The following is a 20258-nucleotide window of genomic DNA, read 5'->3' as shown; positions in this document are numbered from 1 at the left end:
TTCGGAAGAAGTTTTTTCACCAGTTGAAACTACTCGTACCTACATCCGATTCTGTAACTAAAACGCAATCCATTTATTCGCTACACCTCGAATTCCCGTTCTCTTTTATTTATCCAGAAATAATTCATAATTTATAGTATCTAACGCACGTTTTTGGTCATAAAAAAGTGCCACTACTTTTTCTTTATTATTTAGTGCATCATGAACAAAATTTATAACTTCAGTTAAAGCTGTATTAGTTGGTTTGCCTTTTCTAAACCTATTCTACAATCCCGATAATAATTTATTACTCTGTAAAAAATTCTCTAGTAAACCGCTTTACATTTTTTGCCCAGCTGACTGTGTGCAGACTGATTTATAATTCGCCATATTATATATGTTGTGTTTATATTAAATATGGATGCATATTTGTTTTTTTTAAGTTATTTATTAGGAAATCGACTAACAAGAAATTTTAGTGAAGAGGTGTTTAGGTGACAAAATTGCTACATTGTATCCATCGTTTTTTTTTTTAACCTAACAGAGTTTATTGATGCAAACTACGGATTACTTACCAACGACATTAAGGTGAATAAAAATGCTAGTGGGCGGATGCGAAGACACTTGGCATTCGTACAAGCCAGCGTCCCTATTTTGTACATATCTGATTTGCAGAGTCCAATCCTGAAAAACATAAATTGTACGTAAAAAGCTTTCTCAAACAGAACAAGTAGGTTACAGTGCAACTTTAAAAAGCTTTAGTTCAAACAGGTTCCGGTTAAAATTTCAATAACGCGTAGTTGAAAGTCAGTGCTTTTAAATATATACCTACGTTTGAAAAGATTTGAGGCGTAACTTCTTTTAAATTCCAGGAAATAGTTCGATAATGAAACTTTTGAAATATAACAGATGGTTCTTTGTTGTGAACTAGAGAGATGCGATACGGAAATTGCTCGTAAGATTTTCGGAGAGACTTCGTTCTAAAATGTTTAATTTGTAGAAGCATGGCAACTCAATTTAGAGGTAAATGTGTTGCGTTTGCTTTACTAACACATTTGCGTTATCAGATGGAAATCCTCTGTATGGACGATACATATAAAAGCAGAACAACACAATTACGAGCATTAGGTTATGGATGGAGATTGGAATCTTCTGTAATGTTATAAATTTACAATAATAGCAGTAAACTGGTGAAATAACAGCGGGCCTGGGACACAAATATCTACTGAGCGTGTTGATAAAGGTCGGAATTTGTATGTTAAAAAGACTTTTATGGGGGAATATTAATTTGAACGTTTTTTTTTCGCAGAATACTGTTGCGCTCTTGTTTTAAACCGGAGTAATGTATTGATAATTTTCGTAAATATGACATTCATGTTGATAACAATATTACGAATAAACGAATAATCGATCTCGTACATTTTTATCAGTTTCATGTATCTACACATAGGTCGCTCTCAAATACATATGTATGATATGTTCTGTATAATTAAATAAGATAACTTTCGTTTGTTGTTGATAGTTCGTTTGTATTATTATTATTTTTGATTGTCTATAAAGACATTATACTTTGGACAATTACATTTTTTCTGCTAATTCTGGGTAAATTTCATTGTATTAGTAACTAGTATACTATCAGAGATGGTAAAGATAATTTTAAACATTTTTACTTACCACATCATTAATAAACATTACGAAGTGGTTAAGAACAGACCCTTGTGAAATTCTTACCGGCTTGGCTAGACTGCTTTGTTTATTTTAGCTCGCTGTGGGGAGCTTTCTATGGTTTATTGTGTTATTCGATCACAGACAGCCGCATTGTTTTTTGTTATCGAAAGTTTTTTTGTCCATTGATCGTTTGCCTGCTAGGTGTTTTTGTTTCTTTGAAGTCCAGACTGAAGCTTGTAAATTACTTTGGTTTCACTTACTGAGGTCGACGTTTTATTTTGAAGTAACTTTTTTATAAGATTGAAAGGAATATGAATATGTTTTTTTTTTACTTCAGAATTAGTGTTAATATCTGTCGGCATACGACTTTTAAAGTTGTGTTGAAAATTTTTATTGTTTGATTTACAGAGATTCTATAATCTTCTAAGTCTATGAAAGAGAGTTTGTTTATTGTTTGTTAGGTTAAATATTATTTTTGTGTTTATTCTGCCTTTGTGGGTTAAAAATAAAAACAATTTCTTGACCTGTTTTCCAGTCTGCCCTGAAGTTTAATTGAATTCCTGTCCAATTGACTTTAGTCTAGTATTAGCCTAGTTCGAGCGGGTGATCGAAACGCGTTGACAGAGGGCTGAAATTGTCGGTGTTGAGTTTGCTTTTATCTGTTCTGTACAAATTTTCGTTTGTCATTCGAAGAATCTGTTAACTTTGTTGTATATACTTTTTTTGTCTCATTTTTATCGAGTTTTTTTTAAGTATTGTCAGTAATCTTGTTTCTCCTTTCTAAAGTGTAGCGTACTTAGTTCCCTTTAGTAAGTGCTATTTCGTTTCTGTGTCCGTCTGATTTCTCTGTATTTTTATGTTTCTCCTAAGTTTTATAATTCCTAGAGGATTAAAAGTAGGTCCTCGTTTCCATCTGTCTGTCGTCTGTTAGTGATTTTATTATACAAATAATCTCCAAAGCTACTGGACATAGAATTTTGGAAGTATTTTAGAAATATCGTGTAGGTACATGGTAAACAGTAACCAAAATTTGTCTGTTGACAAATCTACAGAGTCTACGGCTGTGGTTTATATATACATATGATGAATGAAGCAAAATATTTATTTGATTAAATAAAAAACCGCTCACTTCATTTTTCCGAAAAAGTTGGTGACGTTATCGCAAAATTTTATGACGAGGAACTATGGGAAACATATGCATAACATGCTCATTTACCTATAACTTAACAGTTTATACTTATCTTTATTTTAATTTATAGCGATTATCTTGAAAATACAAAATTCGCAAAACTAAATTTTGTTCTTAACCCCCGACTGAAAAAGAGGGGTGTTATAAATTTGACTCCTTCGTCTCTCTTTGTGTCTCTCTGAATCCCAGTAAACACAGTTGTGATGTTGACGTGACAGGTACGTACTCACAAAAGAACAATAAGTACATCGCATGATTATGTCTTAACGATATACCTGGAACGTAAGCTATATAACATCACAATGGAGTACTCATGCTATGTAACAAACACGTAATGTTGACTGCATTTACTAGATATCTCATTATTATGTCGCAGCGATATAGCTTGCATATAAACATTTAAACATCACACTGTGGTACTCTTGTTATGTAACTAACACCTAATGTTAACTGCATTTACTAGATATCTCATTATTGTGTAGCAGCGATATAGTTGGCAGGTAAGCCTTGTAACATCACAATGGAGTATGTAACCAATAAGTAATGTTAACTGTCGTTACTAGATATCTGATTAATATATACATATACATTCTTCGGAATGTTTTATTTTTATTAGTTAATTATGCAAAGTGTTTTTCAGTTGATTTTACAAAATGGCATGTTAAATCAAAAATTAACGTTTCTGACAGGGCAACAGCAAAAAATATTTAAAAACATACATATCGAGTATTATATAGCTCTATTTTATATTTATTATTTATGTTTGTGTTGCAAGTAAATAGCATATTCATAAACAAAAGATGCTGAGTCTTAAAAAAAGAAATTTCTTCCCCCTGTCTTAAATCTTGCACAAGCGAGATGACGCCAATAGTGAGTTGCTCTTAATTTTTTTTTTCATATTATATTTCCTGTAATTATATTTATTTATAATTTTATTTTTATATGTCCATAACAACCTGCGCTTTATAAAACAGAACAAGAGACTTAATGCACATAGTTTATGATCAGAATTAAAAAATGTCCCATCTACAGGTAATACGAATTAAGACTAGTAATGAGACATTATTTTTTAACCTCTGCCTATACGTCACTGCCAAAAAGGAACAATTATACATATACAGAATTTTGAAATGAGCTCGAAAAATAAAATGATATATTTCCTTATTTTATTAATTCTAATGCAAAATATGTTGATCGGCAACAAAAGAAACAAAAAGAAAAAAATCGAAATTAAAAAACTAATCTATTTCAAGGTTAGCGATATCGTTCTTAAATAAAAATGAATTAAATAATTTCTTCACTTTGATCGTAAGGAAAACAAATAATAATTTCAATACGAAACAATAATTGATCATCGAGTTTTGTGTATTGACTTTCGCACTCAGTTATAGGTATATCTGTTTAACATTAAATTTTCAAAAGTTTAGATTTTTCCAATGTAATCTTGGGCTCTAAAATAAACTGGTAATGTATAATGTATAATTATAATTGAGTATTTTCGTGGTTGATCTTTAAATTATTATTTATTAAAAAAATTCACTTAATTTCATATCCAATATGTAACTAACTGAAAACTGATAATAAAGCAGCAGATATGACGAAATAGTGTAGACTTTTTTTAATGTCGGTAATAGAGTGTATGTATAATAAGAAGAGAGCGGAAAATATGCAGCAAAATTTTGGGAAATATGATCATATGACATGCATCAAATTTATGCAAATATGCAATAACTTTCTTAATATATGCAGAGATATGCAGTTGCATATGCTCCAAAAATAAAAAAAAGCGTAATAACCGAACAAAATTTATTTACAAATTGCAAAAACACCTTACCTTTTATTACAAAAAATACATAAATCACATTGCAAAGTATTTAATTAGATCTCACTGACAAATAAATGACATTTTTTAAGATAATATTCTTATACTCAAAAATAAATATAGGTAAACAGAACGAATTAAAAAATAGTAGTAATCGACTATTTAATTACTATTTTGGTAACAATTTATTTTTAAATATTTTTCGAAATATTCTAACAAAAATTGTTCCGGTGATTCTAAAGTATGTATTTGTAAATAGAAAAACTGCGTACTGCGTCCACAGATGTAAAAATACTTATCGGATTAGAGCAAGCACAACAAAACACAGTTCCTTCTTGAAGAATAAGTTCAGGAAAAGGTTTAATGCATAAATTAATTTGAGTTATCTACATATTGACACACATCTCTATCGCTTTAAACACTTAAATGCAAACTCACGATGAAAAATAATAGGATAACGTCCTTTCGACCACCATAAAACATACCATTAATACACTTAAGTAACGAACAATAGTTATTTATTATACAAGCGGTTAAAGTGAATGTTTAATGAGCGGTCAGTTTAAGGCGAGAGCGGCGTATGCCGCGAGCGCCTTAAGACCGCGAGTTACACATTCATTTTAACCGCGAGTGTAATACAAACTTTTATTTAATTTTGACAACCCCAAGTCCCAAATTGTGAAAAAATTGGTGATTCAAAGTTCACATTCGAGAAACGTCAGAACTGACAGCGACCAAATAAAAATTTTATATGCTTAGAATTTAGGTTACAATATCAGGTGTGTGTGTGTAGTATGTGACTCTGGCGACGGTGTTTGTTTATTTTAAACAAACTAAAATTATCGAAAAATTGCAAAATCATGCAAGATTCCAACGACAAAACTTGCTTCCAGAAAAGAGGAAATCAGAAAGTGTATCAAAAGTTCCTTAAATGAAAAGAGCAGCAAGGCACTGGAGAAATTACAGAAATGGTAACCATGGTTTTAAAACAGCAAAATAAAGATTTTATTTCGCTAGCGGTTTAAAAATTTTATGGCGCTATCGGATAAACCAAAGCTTTAGTGGCCTACTGACGGCAAAATAAACGTTTGTTTACATGTCAAAATTGAATAAAAATATTGAAATGAACGGTATTTCCAAAAGTAATTAGGACCCGAATTTACCTGGAAGGATGGCTTAACACCCAGTGGTTCCTCCAAACTACCATAAAACCCAAACCTTTCCCAGTTATTTGCAATATGATTCATGAAATTTCGTTTTTCTAGAAAAATGCCGATCGAATGGCTTTTTTTTTTCAAAGTAGCACAAAAATTGATAAAAATGCAAAATATGGACCCGTTACGTGAAATATGCAGCAGAAGGCAAATATATGCAAATATGCAATTTTTTTATAGCTGTATTCATTTTTAATTAGCATGATTCGTTCACATATTAAATATCAAGACTTATATGCAAAAAATAACGGATATGCAAATTTCATAAAATCCGCTCTCTAATAATAACCAATTCATCGGGTATGTTTCTGTTGTTGTCTTCGTTCGACACCACTGTATTTACAGTATTTAAGCAGGTATACGTTTCCGCCCCTAAAATCCCACGAACGGCATCCTTTGCCCACGTAAATACAGTAGGTACCTGAAATGAAAACAGAAACAGAAATAGTTTTACAACACCTTATCAAAATTTAAAAAAACCACTATGGTATTATTTCAAATTTATTGTTAAAGATTATATGGTCAATTAGATGTGGGTCGTCGTATTCTTTAAAAAGTGACCTTCGTCAGTGAGTTCGTAATGCTTAATTAATAATTATATTCAGAGCGAAAAATACAACGGCTTTATTAGAAATATACCAAAGACAAGTTCTTTTCATTGTAATAATTTCTAAGAATTATTTCTGTAAACTTGTTTACTTGAAATGTTATTTTGTAAGTACCTGCTTGGCAAATGATAAATAGAACATCTGTAATCTGTAAGGTGACCAGATTTCAAAAGTCCGAAATCAGAACATTAGTTTCCATTTCCATCGTAATCTGATATATAACTGCTTTGAAAATTTTTAGTTGTAATATACTAACAGTACTGACATTTGCTGACATTTAAAACAGTGCTGACAACCGTATCGATACAAGTTTTGTTCCCAATTTTTCACAAAATAAAATTACTATTCATGAAAATTAGTGATTTATCCGAGGATTTATCTTTATTCTTATCAGATTTATAGAAATCGGAACATTCACGGAACGAATGTTTTAATCGGAACATTTATTGGACGAAATTTGAAATCGGAATTATTAGAGTATTGAAATCGGTACACTTCCGATCAAATCGGAACGTCTGGTCACCTTAAACATCTGCGGTAATATAGGGAAGACCCAACGACACAAACAAAGCCATAAAAATTCTTTGCCCATTGTCCCTGAAACGGGACAAGGTTTTGAAGAGTTCATTCGTCGAATTTTGATTTTATAAAGACGTTTCTTTATAAACGTCTTTATAAAGAAACGTCTTTATAAAGACGTCGTTTGCTACCCATCATCGCTTTATCGATGATGGGTAGCAAAAAAACTACAGAGTGGTTAATTTTGATTTTATTAAATTTATTTTATCTAATGAAAAAATAACGCTCAACTTCTGCATTTACTATCCACCAGATGTTTGGGGGGTGCAGTCGGACCTTTGTTAGTTTGGTTTGTCTATGAGTCGGACGATCCCTTTTTTCCATATTTATGGTTATTGCACTTCACACTCACAGTGAAGCTGTCGAATTCCATTTGGCCATTTGGGTCACAACCACCGAACCTTTCTCGTAAATCCGTAACTCACTTCATTTTTAATGCAGTTTTGTGAAAATTGTGTGGGTTGAATTTACACTAGGTAAGTTAATATAATTCTAATGAAGTAATCATTTTAATTTTTACATGCTTCTGTTGTTTTTGATAACTGTACGTAAATAACAACAACAGTTTTTTCAGACAAGCTGGAAATACCACCATTAATCACTGAAGATACTCCCGCTGATTTTGAAGAACTTACGGTGATTGTTTTTGAAAGTGAGGCGCTTTGCCATAACATGTTGCAAAGGTATGTTACTGCAATTTTTTATGAACTAGGTGCTAATGAACATAATTTTACTCTAGACTTGAAACAAATACAAAAAATATGTGCGAAACAAAAGAAATTTTAAAGGAAACGAGTGAACAAATCTCCAATATGAAAACGTCATCAAATGTGACAAATCAAAGAGAAAACAGTAATAGAAGATATGCCGCCAAGACCACAGATAAACAAATTTTGAGGAATTAGAAGATTATCTCTGCCTACTACAACAACCAGGTTTCTTTGTAAGTTAAAAAAATACAATTAGTTCAGTCAAATTAGCGATCAACCTCGCAATGAGAGATAATAAGCTGAATTTTCGTATATACCTTCATTTTAGCGTTCTAAAAGTTGTCTCATAAGTCTCATAAAATCTCGTGACTGCGTCGTAAGTTATTCAAGGTCAAAGGTCAAGAAAAACATTATTTTGCGATTATCTCGGTTTCTATTGCTCTAATGATGTTAACACCTATTATCATAATTGTAGAGCATAAAATTTGGGACAAATTTTATTTGAAACATTTTTTGATACACTTAATCGTTTTTGAGATAGAGGGCAGTGGGCGCGCAGCGTTCATCCAATCATACTGTAATGCAATCAACCGTGAATATCTGTGAATACTACCTTGAATTTTGAAAAATTTGTATTATTTATGAGTTAATACATTGCATTTAATAACATTTTGCATATTTTCAATACATTTATTTAATGATACCTACTTTGTATAATTAAAAACTATAACACGTGGTTTATTCCGTAAAAACTTTATTCAACAAAACATAGTATATACACTGCATAGACATAGACTGGTTACACGAGTTCTTAAAAATGGTCACTCCGCGGACGAACAGTCCTGATAACTCGTACACTCGCGAACACCCGGAGCGTTTTTCCACGGCCGGACCTGCGGGACCCCTCGGATACGCCGCTGATACTCAAGCCGACTTACTACTCGATTTGGACCTCCAAGACCCCTCGGATGCAAGGTGATACGCAAATGAGCTGTGAAGTTCGCAGATGGAAAAACTTGCCGAATCTGGCCACTCGGGTCCTATGTAAAGGCGGCTAGAAATGCGTCGCGTGGGAGTGAAAGGGCGCACCGCCCTCTGGTAAGGGAGCGAGCGAGTACCGGGGTGCTGCGGCAGGGTAGTGGTGGTGCGTGGGCGTGACAGAGGGCGCTAGGGGTACTGATCGCGCTACAGTCTCCCCCTCAGGACCATAGGGTGCGTCCCCGCCTATTGGTCCTGCTGGATCTTTCTGGGGCGGCCTCGTCGTCGCAAGGGTTGTACCGGTGGCACGGGCTGGGTGGCTTCCTGCGTGGGAGGTTGGTACGGAACAAGGTCAGAGGCGTGATAGAGCCCTAGCACTACATCGGGCTGTTGGTGGGCGGCGATCTCGTAGCTCGTGGGGCCGTGCCTTCGTAAGACCACGTATGGTCCGTCTTGCTTGGGGGCGAATTTTGACGTGAACCCCTGGGAGGCCTTACTCAATCGGTGTGTTTTGACTAACACCAAATCTCCGGGGGCATAAGCGGTGCTTGTTTTTCGGTGACGGTCCTGGTCGCGTTTTCGCCGGTCTTGCTCGGACTCGTGTATTTCCCGAGCTCGTTTCAAGGTTTCGTCCAAGGTGAGTAACAGCGGTGTGGCCTCTGGTACGAAGTTCTCGCGGAGGGTGATTGCGCGGAGGTCGTGCGTGACGTCATCTACGGTGCGGAGGTCTCGGCCAAACATTAGGTACGCTGGGCTGTACCCGGTGCCGCTACACCATGCGCTGTTCATGGCGAAGCGAATGGAGGGTATCTTCTCGTCCCAATTTTCGTGGGGCTGGTTGCCAATCTGTATGGCGAGCTGCGTTTTCAGGTCGCGGTTTTTTCTCTCTACGGGGTTGGCCTCGGGGTGGTATACAGGGGTGAAGCTCTGGGTGATACCTAAGCAAAAAGTAATTTTCTGCATTACCGCGCTTATGAATTGGGTCCCATTGTCGCTCACGATACGACGGGGAATACCGTATCGGAGGAACACCTCCGTTACCAAGGTGGTGGCGCAGGCTTCGGCGCTAGCTTCAGCCAAAGTGAAGAGTTCTACCCATTTGGTTGCATAGTCCTCTACGATGAGGACCCATCGGTGGTGTTCTTTGGTTGGGGGCAGTGGGCCAAATAGGTCCACGGCCAGTACTTCCATGCGGTGTCCCATTGCTGGGGTTTGTAGTAGGCCAGCGGGCTTCAGATTTGGGGCTTTGTAGCGTTGGCAGTCGATACATCCCTTCAGGTAGTCGGTAATATATCGTCGCATACCCGTCCAATAGTATCTTCGCTTGATCCGATAGTATGTTCTTTCGACGCCATAGTGGCCGGCGGTGGGTGAGTCGTGGTACTCGGCCAGTACTCGGGGTCGTTCGTGTTTGGGGACTACTAGCTGAGCCTCCTCACTCTCTCCATCTTGAGAGTATCGGTAAAGAACCCCTTGGTTGAGTAGGTAGCCGCGAGAGGTCCATTGCTGGGAAATCTCGGCTTGGGCGTGGACCAGGTCGTCCATAATCTTCCTAATTTCTTCGTCCTTGCGCTGGTCGCTTCGTAGTTCGTTGGCTTTACGTGTGGGGAGGTCCACTTCTACGGAGTCGATGGCCACCTCGGGTAGGTGGGGTCGTGACAACATGTCTGCTACTACGTTGGCCTTACCGGGCGTATATTCGATGGTCAGGTGGTACGGCTGCAGCTGCAGTGCCCACCTCGCTAGACGTCCGGTCGGTGTCTTTAATGTCATCAGCCATCGGAGGGGCTGATGGTCGGTGATGACCACGGTTGAGGATTCTTCTAGATACCCACGGAATCTTCGCACGGCCCAGACAATGGCGAGGGCTTCGCGCTCCGTGGTGGTGTAATTCTGCTCGTGGTTCGTGAGCAGGCGGCTTGCGTACTCGATCGGGCGCTCCTCCGGGCCCTCCCCCTGGAGTAGAGCCGCTCCTAGGGCGTAAGCGCTTGCGTCCGTACGCAAGACAAACGGTTCTTCGGGGTTGGCTTGTCGTAGGATGGGGGCGTCGGCCAATCGCTGCTTCAGTTCCTCGAACGCTTCTTGGTGGGCGGAGTTCCATTGCCATGTGGAATCTTTCTTTAGGAGGGAGCAGAGGGGTTTAGCGACCGTGGCGAAGGCGGTGATGAATCGCCTGAACCATGAACACGTTTGGATGAAGGATTGCAGTTGCTTGACGTTTCGGGGCGCCGCCATCTGCGTAACGGCGTGTACCTTATTGGGGTCCGCTGCGATTCCGGCGGGAGACAAGACGTGCCCTAGATATCGCACCTCGCGACATCCAAATTGGCATTTCTCGCGGTTGACCCGGAGTTTGAAGGTGCGGAGCCTTCCGAAGACCTCCCTCAGGTGCTCCAGGTGGCTTTCTTCGTCAGCGGAGATGACGATTAGGTCGTCCAAGTAGGCCAACAGCGTAAGGTTAGGTAACCCAGACTTGAACCGGTCCATGAGGCGTTGGAACGACGCCGGAGCGTTTCGTAAGCCGAAAGGCAGTCGACGGAAGCGAAACAACCCGAAGGGGCAGATAAAAGCTGTCTTGTCACGGTCCTCTGGTCGCATTTGGATCTGCCAGTATCCGGCCTGGAGGTCAAGGGTGCTCATGCAACCAATGGGGCCGACGGAGTGCAGGAGATCGTCTAGCCTCGGCAGTGGGTAGGCGTCTGGGCGAGTGACGGCGTTCAGCTTCCGATAGTCGACGCACGGTCGCACGGAGCCGTCTTTCTTAGGGATGAGGACGATGGGGGCTGCCCAAGGGCTATCGCATTCCTCTATTACTTGAGCCTGGATCATCTTCTCCACTTCCTCCTTGAGCAATTGCTTTTTCGTGGCGTTCAGCTGATAAGGAGGCACCGCGATCGGGGCGTGGTCGCCTGTGTCGATGCGATGCTCGGCGTATGGGGTAGGCGGGCCGTGCGCCTCAAAAGCGTCGGCGAAGTCATCCACCAAGTCGTCAAACTTCGCGCGGGTCGGTTCGGTGAACCCGGTGCCTTCGTTGGCTTGCAGGTGCAGAGATGTTATGAACAGTCGCCGGGGCCCGTCGGGGAAGAGGCCCATTTCGTATTCGTCCATTTCGCCCGTCGTCATCGCGGTCTCCGCGTCTTCCCACATGTGTTCCGTCGCGTACGGAGCCTGATACGTGGTCCATATGCCGTGGGGGTTTACCAGTCCCTTGGAGGTATCGCGTTTCGGCGGTGCTGGTGGCGGGGGCCCGTAGCCTTCTTCGATGTCTCCCGCTTCCATGGGTTCCGATTGTGTGATTCGAACTTCTTTTATGGTCGTGGGAACTCCTTTTCTGGCGGGCGCCTCGGCTCCGTCGACGTCGACGAACGGGTAGGTCCGCGTGATGTCGCCGCCAAAATAGAACCGTCGTCTCGCCAAGTCGGGGATGATTCTCGCGTCCTCTATGAAGTCCGCGCCCAGCAGGGTGCGGGTGTTGCAAGAGTCGGACAACACGATGAAGGTGGTTTCTACGTGTCGTCCTTGTACGCCTACCTTGGTCGTGACGGCCGGCACCTGCAGGTGCTTGCTCGTGCCGTCTGCAAGGGTGGCGATCACGTTTTCCGTCCTTGCTTTGTGTCCCGTTTTTATCAGGTGGCGGTACAATGTAGCGCTGGCCACGCTATTGCACGCGGCCGTATCGAGGTAGCCGGTGCCTTCTTCTCCGGCGATTTTTATGTGGATTGCCGGGCGGGACCGTGGTTGGATCGTGCCGGACCTCAGCGCACAGAATGCCATGTTGCGTGCGGGTTGGCTGGCGTCGGTCGTGTTACAGGTGGGGCAATTTCTTCTAAACACCCCCGGGGCGTTGCAACCGTAACAACGCACTGCCTCAGCGGGCGTCCGGGTTGCCGGTCCGGGAGCTGGGGCAGGTCCTCGTGGTCTCCGGCGGCAAGCGGTTGTGTCGTGGCCAAAAGCTCTGCAGACGTCACAGCGGAGTCTGGGGCCGCGACTTCGGTTTTCGTCTGCTTTGGGGCCCTTACCATTTGGTTTCGCGTGCGAGTTTTTCCCTTCTCGCTCGCTCTCTTCGACGGCGCGGGCCTTGTGGAGGAGATCTGCGAAGGTGTCCACTTCCGTACGGGCGATGCGGTCTCTAAGTCTACGTCGCAGCAGTCCGTAGAGGATATCCATCTGCCACTGTTCGTCCAGCTGCCGGGACATCCGCGACAGCCGTTCGCGTTGGCGCGTGATGTACGCGTCGGTGGAGACCTCGTCCCCCTGAGGTTCGTCGAATATCTCCTTGAACAGGCGGTGGTTCGGGGCCCTCGGGGCGAAGGCGTCCCTGATTAGTTGGACTGCGGCTGGCCATGTGTTGACGGAATTCCTTACTCCGTTCCACCACGTCAGCGCTTCCTCGCGTAGCAGGATCGGTAGAGTTTCTAGGGCGTCTTCGTCACTAATTTTCTCCAACCTCTTGTACACGCTCGCGGTTGTAATAAATTCCTCTACACTCGAGGCGTTGCGGGAGCCGTTGAACCGGGCCGGGCAATGGCTGAAGTGTCTCGTCCCTGAAGATGGGTGCAGATCGGCTTCTCGGGGCCTCGCGACGTCCCTGATGCCGTTTATCAGTTCGTTGAATTGTTCTGCGGACATTTGAATCGTCATCCCGATGTTGGTTCGCGGACTTCTTCGCGTCGGAATCTTCGTTTTTCGCGAAATTGTGGTCGTTTTCGAGCCGCTTCGTTGGGCGTCACTTTTTATAACACGTGGTTTATTCCGTAAAAACTTTATTCAACAAAACATAGTATATACACTGCATAGACATAGACTGGTTACACGAGTTCTTAAAAATGGTCACTCCGCGGACGAACAGTCCTGATAACTCGTACACTCGCGAACACCCGGAGCGTTTTTCCACGGCCGGACCTGCGGGACCCCTCGGATACGCCGCTGATACTCAAGCCGACTTACTACTCGATTTGGACCTCCAAGACCCCTCGGATGCAAGGTGATACGCAAATGAGCTGTGAAGTTCGCAGATGGAAAAACTTGCCGAATCTGGCCGCTCGGGTCCTATGTAAAGGCGGCTAGAAATGCGTCGCGTGGGAGTGAAAGGGCGCACCGCCCTCTGGTAAGGGAGCGAGCGAGTACCGGGGTGCTGCGGCAGGGTAGTGGTGGTGCGTGGGCGTGACAGAGGGCGCTAGGGGTACTGATCGCGCTACAAAACTCTTTAAATGACATATTTATTGTAGGTATATCTTAGGTTAGATTATTATATATCTTAAAGTTATATTAATTTTTTCAAAGTAAATTTTAATGAAGTAAAACGAGTTAGTATATTTTAATTTTATCTTCATTCAGCAGCTGTACATTTCTTACGATTGAAATTGAATTGCAGTGAAAATCTATAAATTTCTAATAATTTAAAAAACAAAAGTATCAATTTTCTTCTTCTTCACCGTCATCTTCTGGACGTTCGGGAATTTCTGTTTCATCGTCGTCATCTTCGGTGCCCTGAATTGTTGTTTCCAGACCTTCCAGTTATAATCATGATAGAAAAATAAGTATTTAAAAACTTACACATTTTAAAGATATAAATAAATTGAGATATACAATAAATATTTCATTAAATGAGTTTTTAATTACACAAAGTAGGTAAGTATTATTCTATGAATATATTGAAAATATGTAAAATGTTATTAAATACAATGTATTAATTGATTAATAATACAAATTATTCAAAATTCAAGGTAGTATTCACAGATATTCAGTTGATTGCATTACAGTACGTATGGACGAGCGCTACGCGCTCACTGTCCTCTATCTCAAAAACGATTGAGCGCATGAAAAAATATTTCAAATAAGATTCGTCCCAAATTTTGTGCTCTACAATTATGATAATAATTGTTAACATCATTGGAGCAATAGAAACTGAGATAATTGCAAAATAGTACATTATGGAACTAGTGGATGAAGTTGAATTTCAACGGCGAGAGTGATTTTTTCACACGAGCGAGTGCAACGAGCGAGTGCGAAAAAGAAACTCGAGCCGTTGAAATTTCTTCATCCGCGAGTTGCATATACTATTTTTTCTAAGAAATTAGGAAATAAATGTTTGTTTATGGTAGGTATTTTATTTTTGAAATACATTAACTGTAATAGAACAATTTGTGCAATTATCACCAATAATATTTACACTTTTATCGTAAGTATTATTTGAACTTGTATCTTTGTTTAAATTTAGTTGGCTGCTTCCTGTATCAATAACTGCACTTGTTGAAGTTGATGGTTTATCTATAAACAACCTGTTTGCAATATCTTTTCTTGCAGATAACGATTCGTCGATGTATCCTTCAGCTACGGTGGATGATTTCCACCCACCGTGTCTTTTTAACATCATAATATCGCCGCCTGCATTCACTAATAAAGTAAAAAAATATGCACCAAAAACGTCTTCATTAAATGAACGGCATTGTTTTCTCTCTCTCCACTTCATAAATTTTCGGTATGTTAGCTCATAAAACTTTTTAGACTTTTCGGGTATCAGATTCGAAAATGCCGCATTGGCAGCATTCAAAATTTCTTCAGAAACTTCGTCAGTCTCACTCATGTTCATTGTTTTCACTTGTGTAAACTAGCAGTATTAAACGTCAAACACTAACGGGTCGTCCAGCCTAGGCGTCATGATTTTCGAAGCGCGCGAAGCGGACGGTGCGGTCGGTGCAGGCGATACGCGACACGTTTCGCTAGCTGCGAAACGCTCAGGCTGGACGACCCGTTAAAATCGTAGACGGCCGAGTATTTTTCCACTAGAGGGTGAAATGAAATTTCATCCACTGCCAGCGATGGGAAAATGACAAACTTCAACCTTAATGAGTAGAAAAAACTGTTTTTCTTGACCTTTGATCTTGAATAACTTACGACGCAGACACGAGATTTTATAAGACTTTTGAGACAACTTTTAGAACGCCAAAATTAAGGCGTATACAAAAATTCAGCTTATTGTCTCTCATTCCGAGGTTGATCCCTTTTTTATGCTAAAATGACTGGACTAAATATATTTATATGTACTTACATATAACATAATTTTGGATATTATATACAGGTAGATGCCTGTAATACTATAACACTTTTTAGGAACCTACTAAACATGACACATTTCGCTTAACACGTTACATACATAGTGGGTTGCAGAAAAGTCTTATAGTGAAGCACCCTGTATGTTATACATACGCGGTGACTTCCAAATAGATTCGGAAAAAAAATCCTTTAATTGTCACAGGGATTCAAAGTAATTAAATTGCTGCTCCAGTTTCAAGAAACAAATACGGAACATCTTGTTAAATGTAAATGATGCGGCAATGATTTATTCAGTTTCCATTGTGACTAAATTTTTTCTTTATTTTTGCTGTGTGTTGTTTAGATGAAAACAAATGGCACTGAATGAGGTGTAGATCTTGATATTTTTTCCCCTGAATTAGGACTAGATAAAAGAAATTACTTAAAATTTTCTCTACTTCATGATGTTGTGGTTTTATTTTCCGAACTTATTTCAGAGTCGCTCGATATATACACATAAAAATATTTTCTTCTTTTCTTATTTCAGGAACTACTATTGTCCCAGATAGGTGGTAATGGGAAAAAGAACAATGTGGGGCGTGTATTTAAAAAAAAAAAAATCAGCGAATTTGCTGTAGCTTGTTTGTTCGGTAGGAAAATTCCAAAATGGCTGGGACAAAAACAATGAATATTATGAAAGGTATTTTTTTTGCAATAAATATAATTATTACAATTTTTATTTTTGAAGAAATTACAATGAAGACCCATTCCGCAATAGAAAAAGAAGTAGAACAACGCTGCTCAGAGTGGCTAAGGCATTCTAGTCCAACGCCTGAAGAAAGAAAAAACAACGACAGTTTATAGTTTCTATATCTTTTTTAAGTGTAAATTATATTGTATTATTTTCGAATTAGGAAATCATATATATATTTATTTATTTATATTATGAATTTGTATTAATTTTTGTATTTTATTACTTATTACATATTTTATTTTTTCAAACATTGAATAAAATAATAATTTACTGTAAGCTTTAAATTTTACTCTCCATATCCATATCCCTAAATGGTAACTAGACTTTTTGAAATGCCTATTCATATCGCATAGATCATGTTAATAAAATGTACTGAGAGTTATATGTTTACGATGTTGCGATATATACGTAACGTCTATGTCCATTTAATACGTTATATTGGCGTTTAAAATAAAACGTAACAGATACATCAAAATATAGAGAATCTAGCGACATACTAACACAACGTTATGATGACGTACCAGCGAGCACGTCTCTACTCTGAAACAATGTGGATGTCACCAGTATGTTACAAGCATGGGTCACTGTTGATTACATTACATAGCACAGGGAAAGCAAATGTACGCAGTTTGGTATGTAACAGCTAACAAGATCGTAGACAGAGTTAAGTGGCATTAACATCGCTACGACGCAACTGTGTTTACTGGGATTCAATGTGCTTTTCTTTTTTATACGAAGGGAATGGTTCTTAGTTACGTTAAATGGTAGTCACTGAAGCTACTTTTGACTTCGAAGCGCTTATGTGTCTGTGAATTTGTCTGTGGCACTGTAGCTCCCAAACGGATGTACCGATTTCGATGCGGTGTTTATTAATTGTAGTATTAATTTATTATTTGCCTTACAGGCTTAATAAGATTCCCAGTAGGGGTACAAATTAACTTCATCTACATAATACAAATAAATCAATAAAAATAAATAAAATAAATATTGGAGTTTTATATAATTAATATAATTGTTCTATTCTTTCTGCTTGCCCACCCCTTGCCTTAGTTCCCTTATCTTCGGTACTTCTTTCATCCAGTCCAGTCCTTTCCCATCCTCGTTTAGCACTTCTTCCCTACTTTCCTCTGATTCTCTCAATCCTTCACATCCTTCCAGCATATGCTCTATTGTTTCTCCCTCTCTCCAACACATCTTACACCTTCTGTCAGTTTCATCCATCCAAAAATTATTCTCTTTCTCTTTATTTCCGCAGCTAAATCTCGCCATCATTCTTTTCTCCTTTATACTCTCTCTCTCTGTGTATTTTGGTACTTCATCCTCTACTATTTTTCTATACTCTGCATTATATCAAGACTCCGATATTCTCGATCTGCGTTCTTGCTTATCTATATCCTTATCTCTTACACTCAGTTCTTCTTTCATGCTCCTTCCCATTTCTCTCATTCTCTCTATTTCTTCACATGCATATCCCTTTCCTTCATAATACTTGTCTCTTTCGTTCCAAACATGTTTTCCCCCTTCCTTTCTTATTTCTTTCCAACATTCTTGCAATATTTTACAATCACTTCTCTCACTAAGCTTCTCTTCAAATCCAACCGCCCTTTTACCCTCTTCCACTCTCATTTTCTCCCTTTTTGTTTCTTCTCTCACTATATACCCGGCGTATTCTTTTCCAATCCCAATGTCCATTTTAATTTTTTTTTTCTCTCTCTCTATTTCTTCATATTCCCTCCATCCCCAAATCTCAGCTCCGTACATAAATACACTTTTGATGAAACTATCAAACATTATCATTCCTCTCTTATAATCGTGTCCGAATTTTCTCTTTCTTATTCCCCATACTATTTCTATCACTTTGTTCGCTTTTCGGACCATTTCTTGAATATGCGCTCTATCTGAGTTATTGCCCTTTAATGTATATCCTAAGTACTGGAATTCTTTCACTTGTTCAATCTTATTCCCTCTCCATGCCCACTCTTCCTTCTTCTTTCTTACTTTCTTCCCAAACACCACCATTTTTGTTTTTTTCCACATTCACTTCCAATTCCTGTTTTTCTACGTACTTCTCGAAACTTGTAATCATTGTTTTCATTTTTTCTCTTTGTTTTGCCAAAATCACCAAATCATCTGCGTACGCCAACGACCACACTTTCTCTTTGCCGACTACCACCCTTCCTTTCTGTGGTTTTCTGAACATTTCATCTATATCTTCTAGAGAAGCTGCAAACAATGCGGGTCTGAGTGGGTATCCCTGTCTCACTCCTCTGTTTGTATAAAAACTCTCGCTCTCTATTCCATTCACTCTCACCTTACTTATTGTTTCTTCATATATTTCCTCCATTTTCGTTACCAGGCATGCATCTACTCCCTTTCTCCTCAAATACTTCCCACATTTTCTCTCTATTCACGCTATCAAACGCTACTTTGAAATCTATGAATAATGCGTACATTCCACCCTCTTTCCTTATTTCTCTTCCCACTAAATGTCGCAGGATGTACACATTGTCCATAGTACCTCTTCCTTTCCTGAACCCTGCCTGACCGTCTGGTAACATACCCTTTGCTTCCATTTCCTTTCGTAACCTCTCATCTAATATCATTGCGTATATCTTGTACGCCGTATTGAGCAAGGTGATCCCTCGGTAGTTCTTCACATCACTTTTTGCCCCTTTTTAAATAATGGGATTATTATACCTTCTCTCCACTGCCGAGGAAACCCTTTTCCCTTCCAAACTCTACCACTTCCCATATCCTTTCTTTCACTCCTTCTGTCCCGAACATCCACGCTTCGTTCTGGATTCCAACCCTCCTGGTGCCTTTCCTCTTTTCAGTCTTTCAATCTGTCTTCCTATTTCATCTTCTGTTATTTCCGAACCTCTCCACATTTCCTCCGTCGTTGTGATTCCTTTATTTATTTTGCAGCATTTTTCCTCACAACCTCCCAATAATTCCATACAGTGTCTTTTCCATTCATGTATTTTGATTTTCCTACTGACTTCAGTCTTCCTTCTCCATTCCTTGTTTATATATCTCCATACTTCTTCTTCTGTTTTCAGGTACTTTATTGTCTTCTCTTTTTATTCTCGTTTTTCTCTTTTTCTTTCTTCACATTTTCTTCTATAATCCCCTCTTGCTTTTAAGTACTCTTTCCTTCCCCTCTTATTCTTCCATTTTCTTATTTTTTCCCTTGCTTTTCCCTTCAACTCACTACATTTTCCGTTCCATTCATTATTCCTCCCTTGCTTTTTTCCGTAGCTTCTTCAATTAGGTTGATCAGTTCTGCTATTATAGTTTCTATATCTTGTTTTACTTCGAATTTATTTTTTTCTAGTCTACTTCTATATCTTTGAATTCCCTCTTCATCCCATATTCTTTTTTCTATTTCTTTTCTCTCGTTTCTTCTCTATTGTTATTCGTACTCTTGCCCTTTTCCTTCCCTTTCTTATTTCTAGTGGCATGGTCTGATTCTACACTTCGCCCCTTTGAAACTCTCTATTTCTTCCCACGCCTCTTCATTGACAATTCCCACTCTCCTTCTTCATCTCCTTCCTTGTTTCCATTCAAAATTTCCCATCCCATTTCTTCTATTATCTTCCACAATATTTTCCCTTCTTTGTTATTTACTTTGTCTTTTGATCCTCTTTTCTCTCTCTTTTCTTTATCTATTATTCTTGTCCCCTTATCGCCCAGGCTTGCGTTAAAATCCCTTCCTATAAGTA

At 39.4% G+C, this 20258-nt stretch overlaps 1 protein-coding gene across 4 annotated transcripts in view; it reads right to left on the bottom strand.

Moving 5' to 3' along the window:
• The window catches only part of LOC135144639 (zwei Ig domain protein zig-8-like), a 412694-nt gene that overhangs the window by 20589 nt on the left and 371847 nt on the right, over positions 1-20258 (bottom strand). For all 4 annotated transcript variants that reach the window (XM_064076682.1, XM_064076683.1, XM_064076684.1 and 1 more), the window contains exon 6: positions 555-663. In XM_064076682.1, the coding sequence (XP_063932752.1) occupies positions 555-663 (109 nt within the window). The remainder of the gene's footprint in view (positions 1-554; positions 664-20258) is intronic.

The sequence above is a fragment of the Zophobas morio genome, unplaced genomic scaffold (assembly GCF_036711695.1).
Source record: "Zophobas morio isolate AGI-343-1 ecotype UQ-CSIRO unplaced genomic scaffold, CSIRO_AGI_Zmor_V1 ptg000108l, whole genome shotgun sequence".
In the NCBI taxonomy this organism is placed as follows: Eukaryota; Metazoa; Arthropoda; class Insecta; order Coleoptera; family Tenebrionidae; genus Zophobas; species Zophobas morio.
This window is presented reverse-complemented; position numbering and strand designations above follow the sequence as displayed.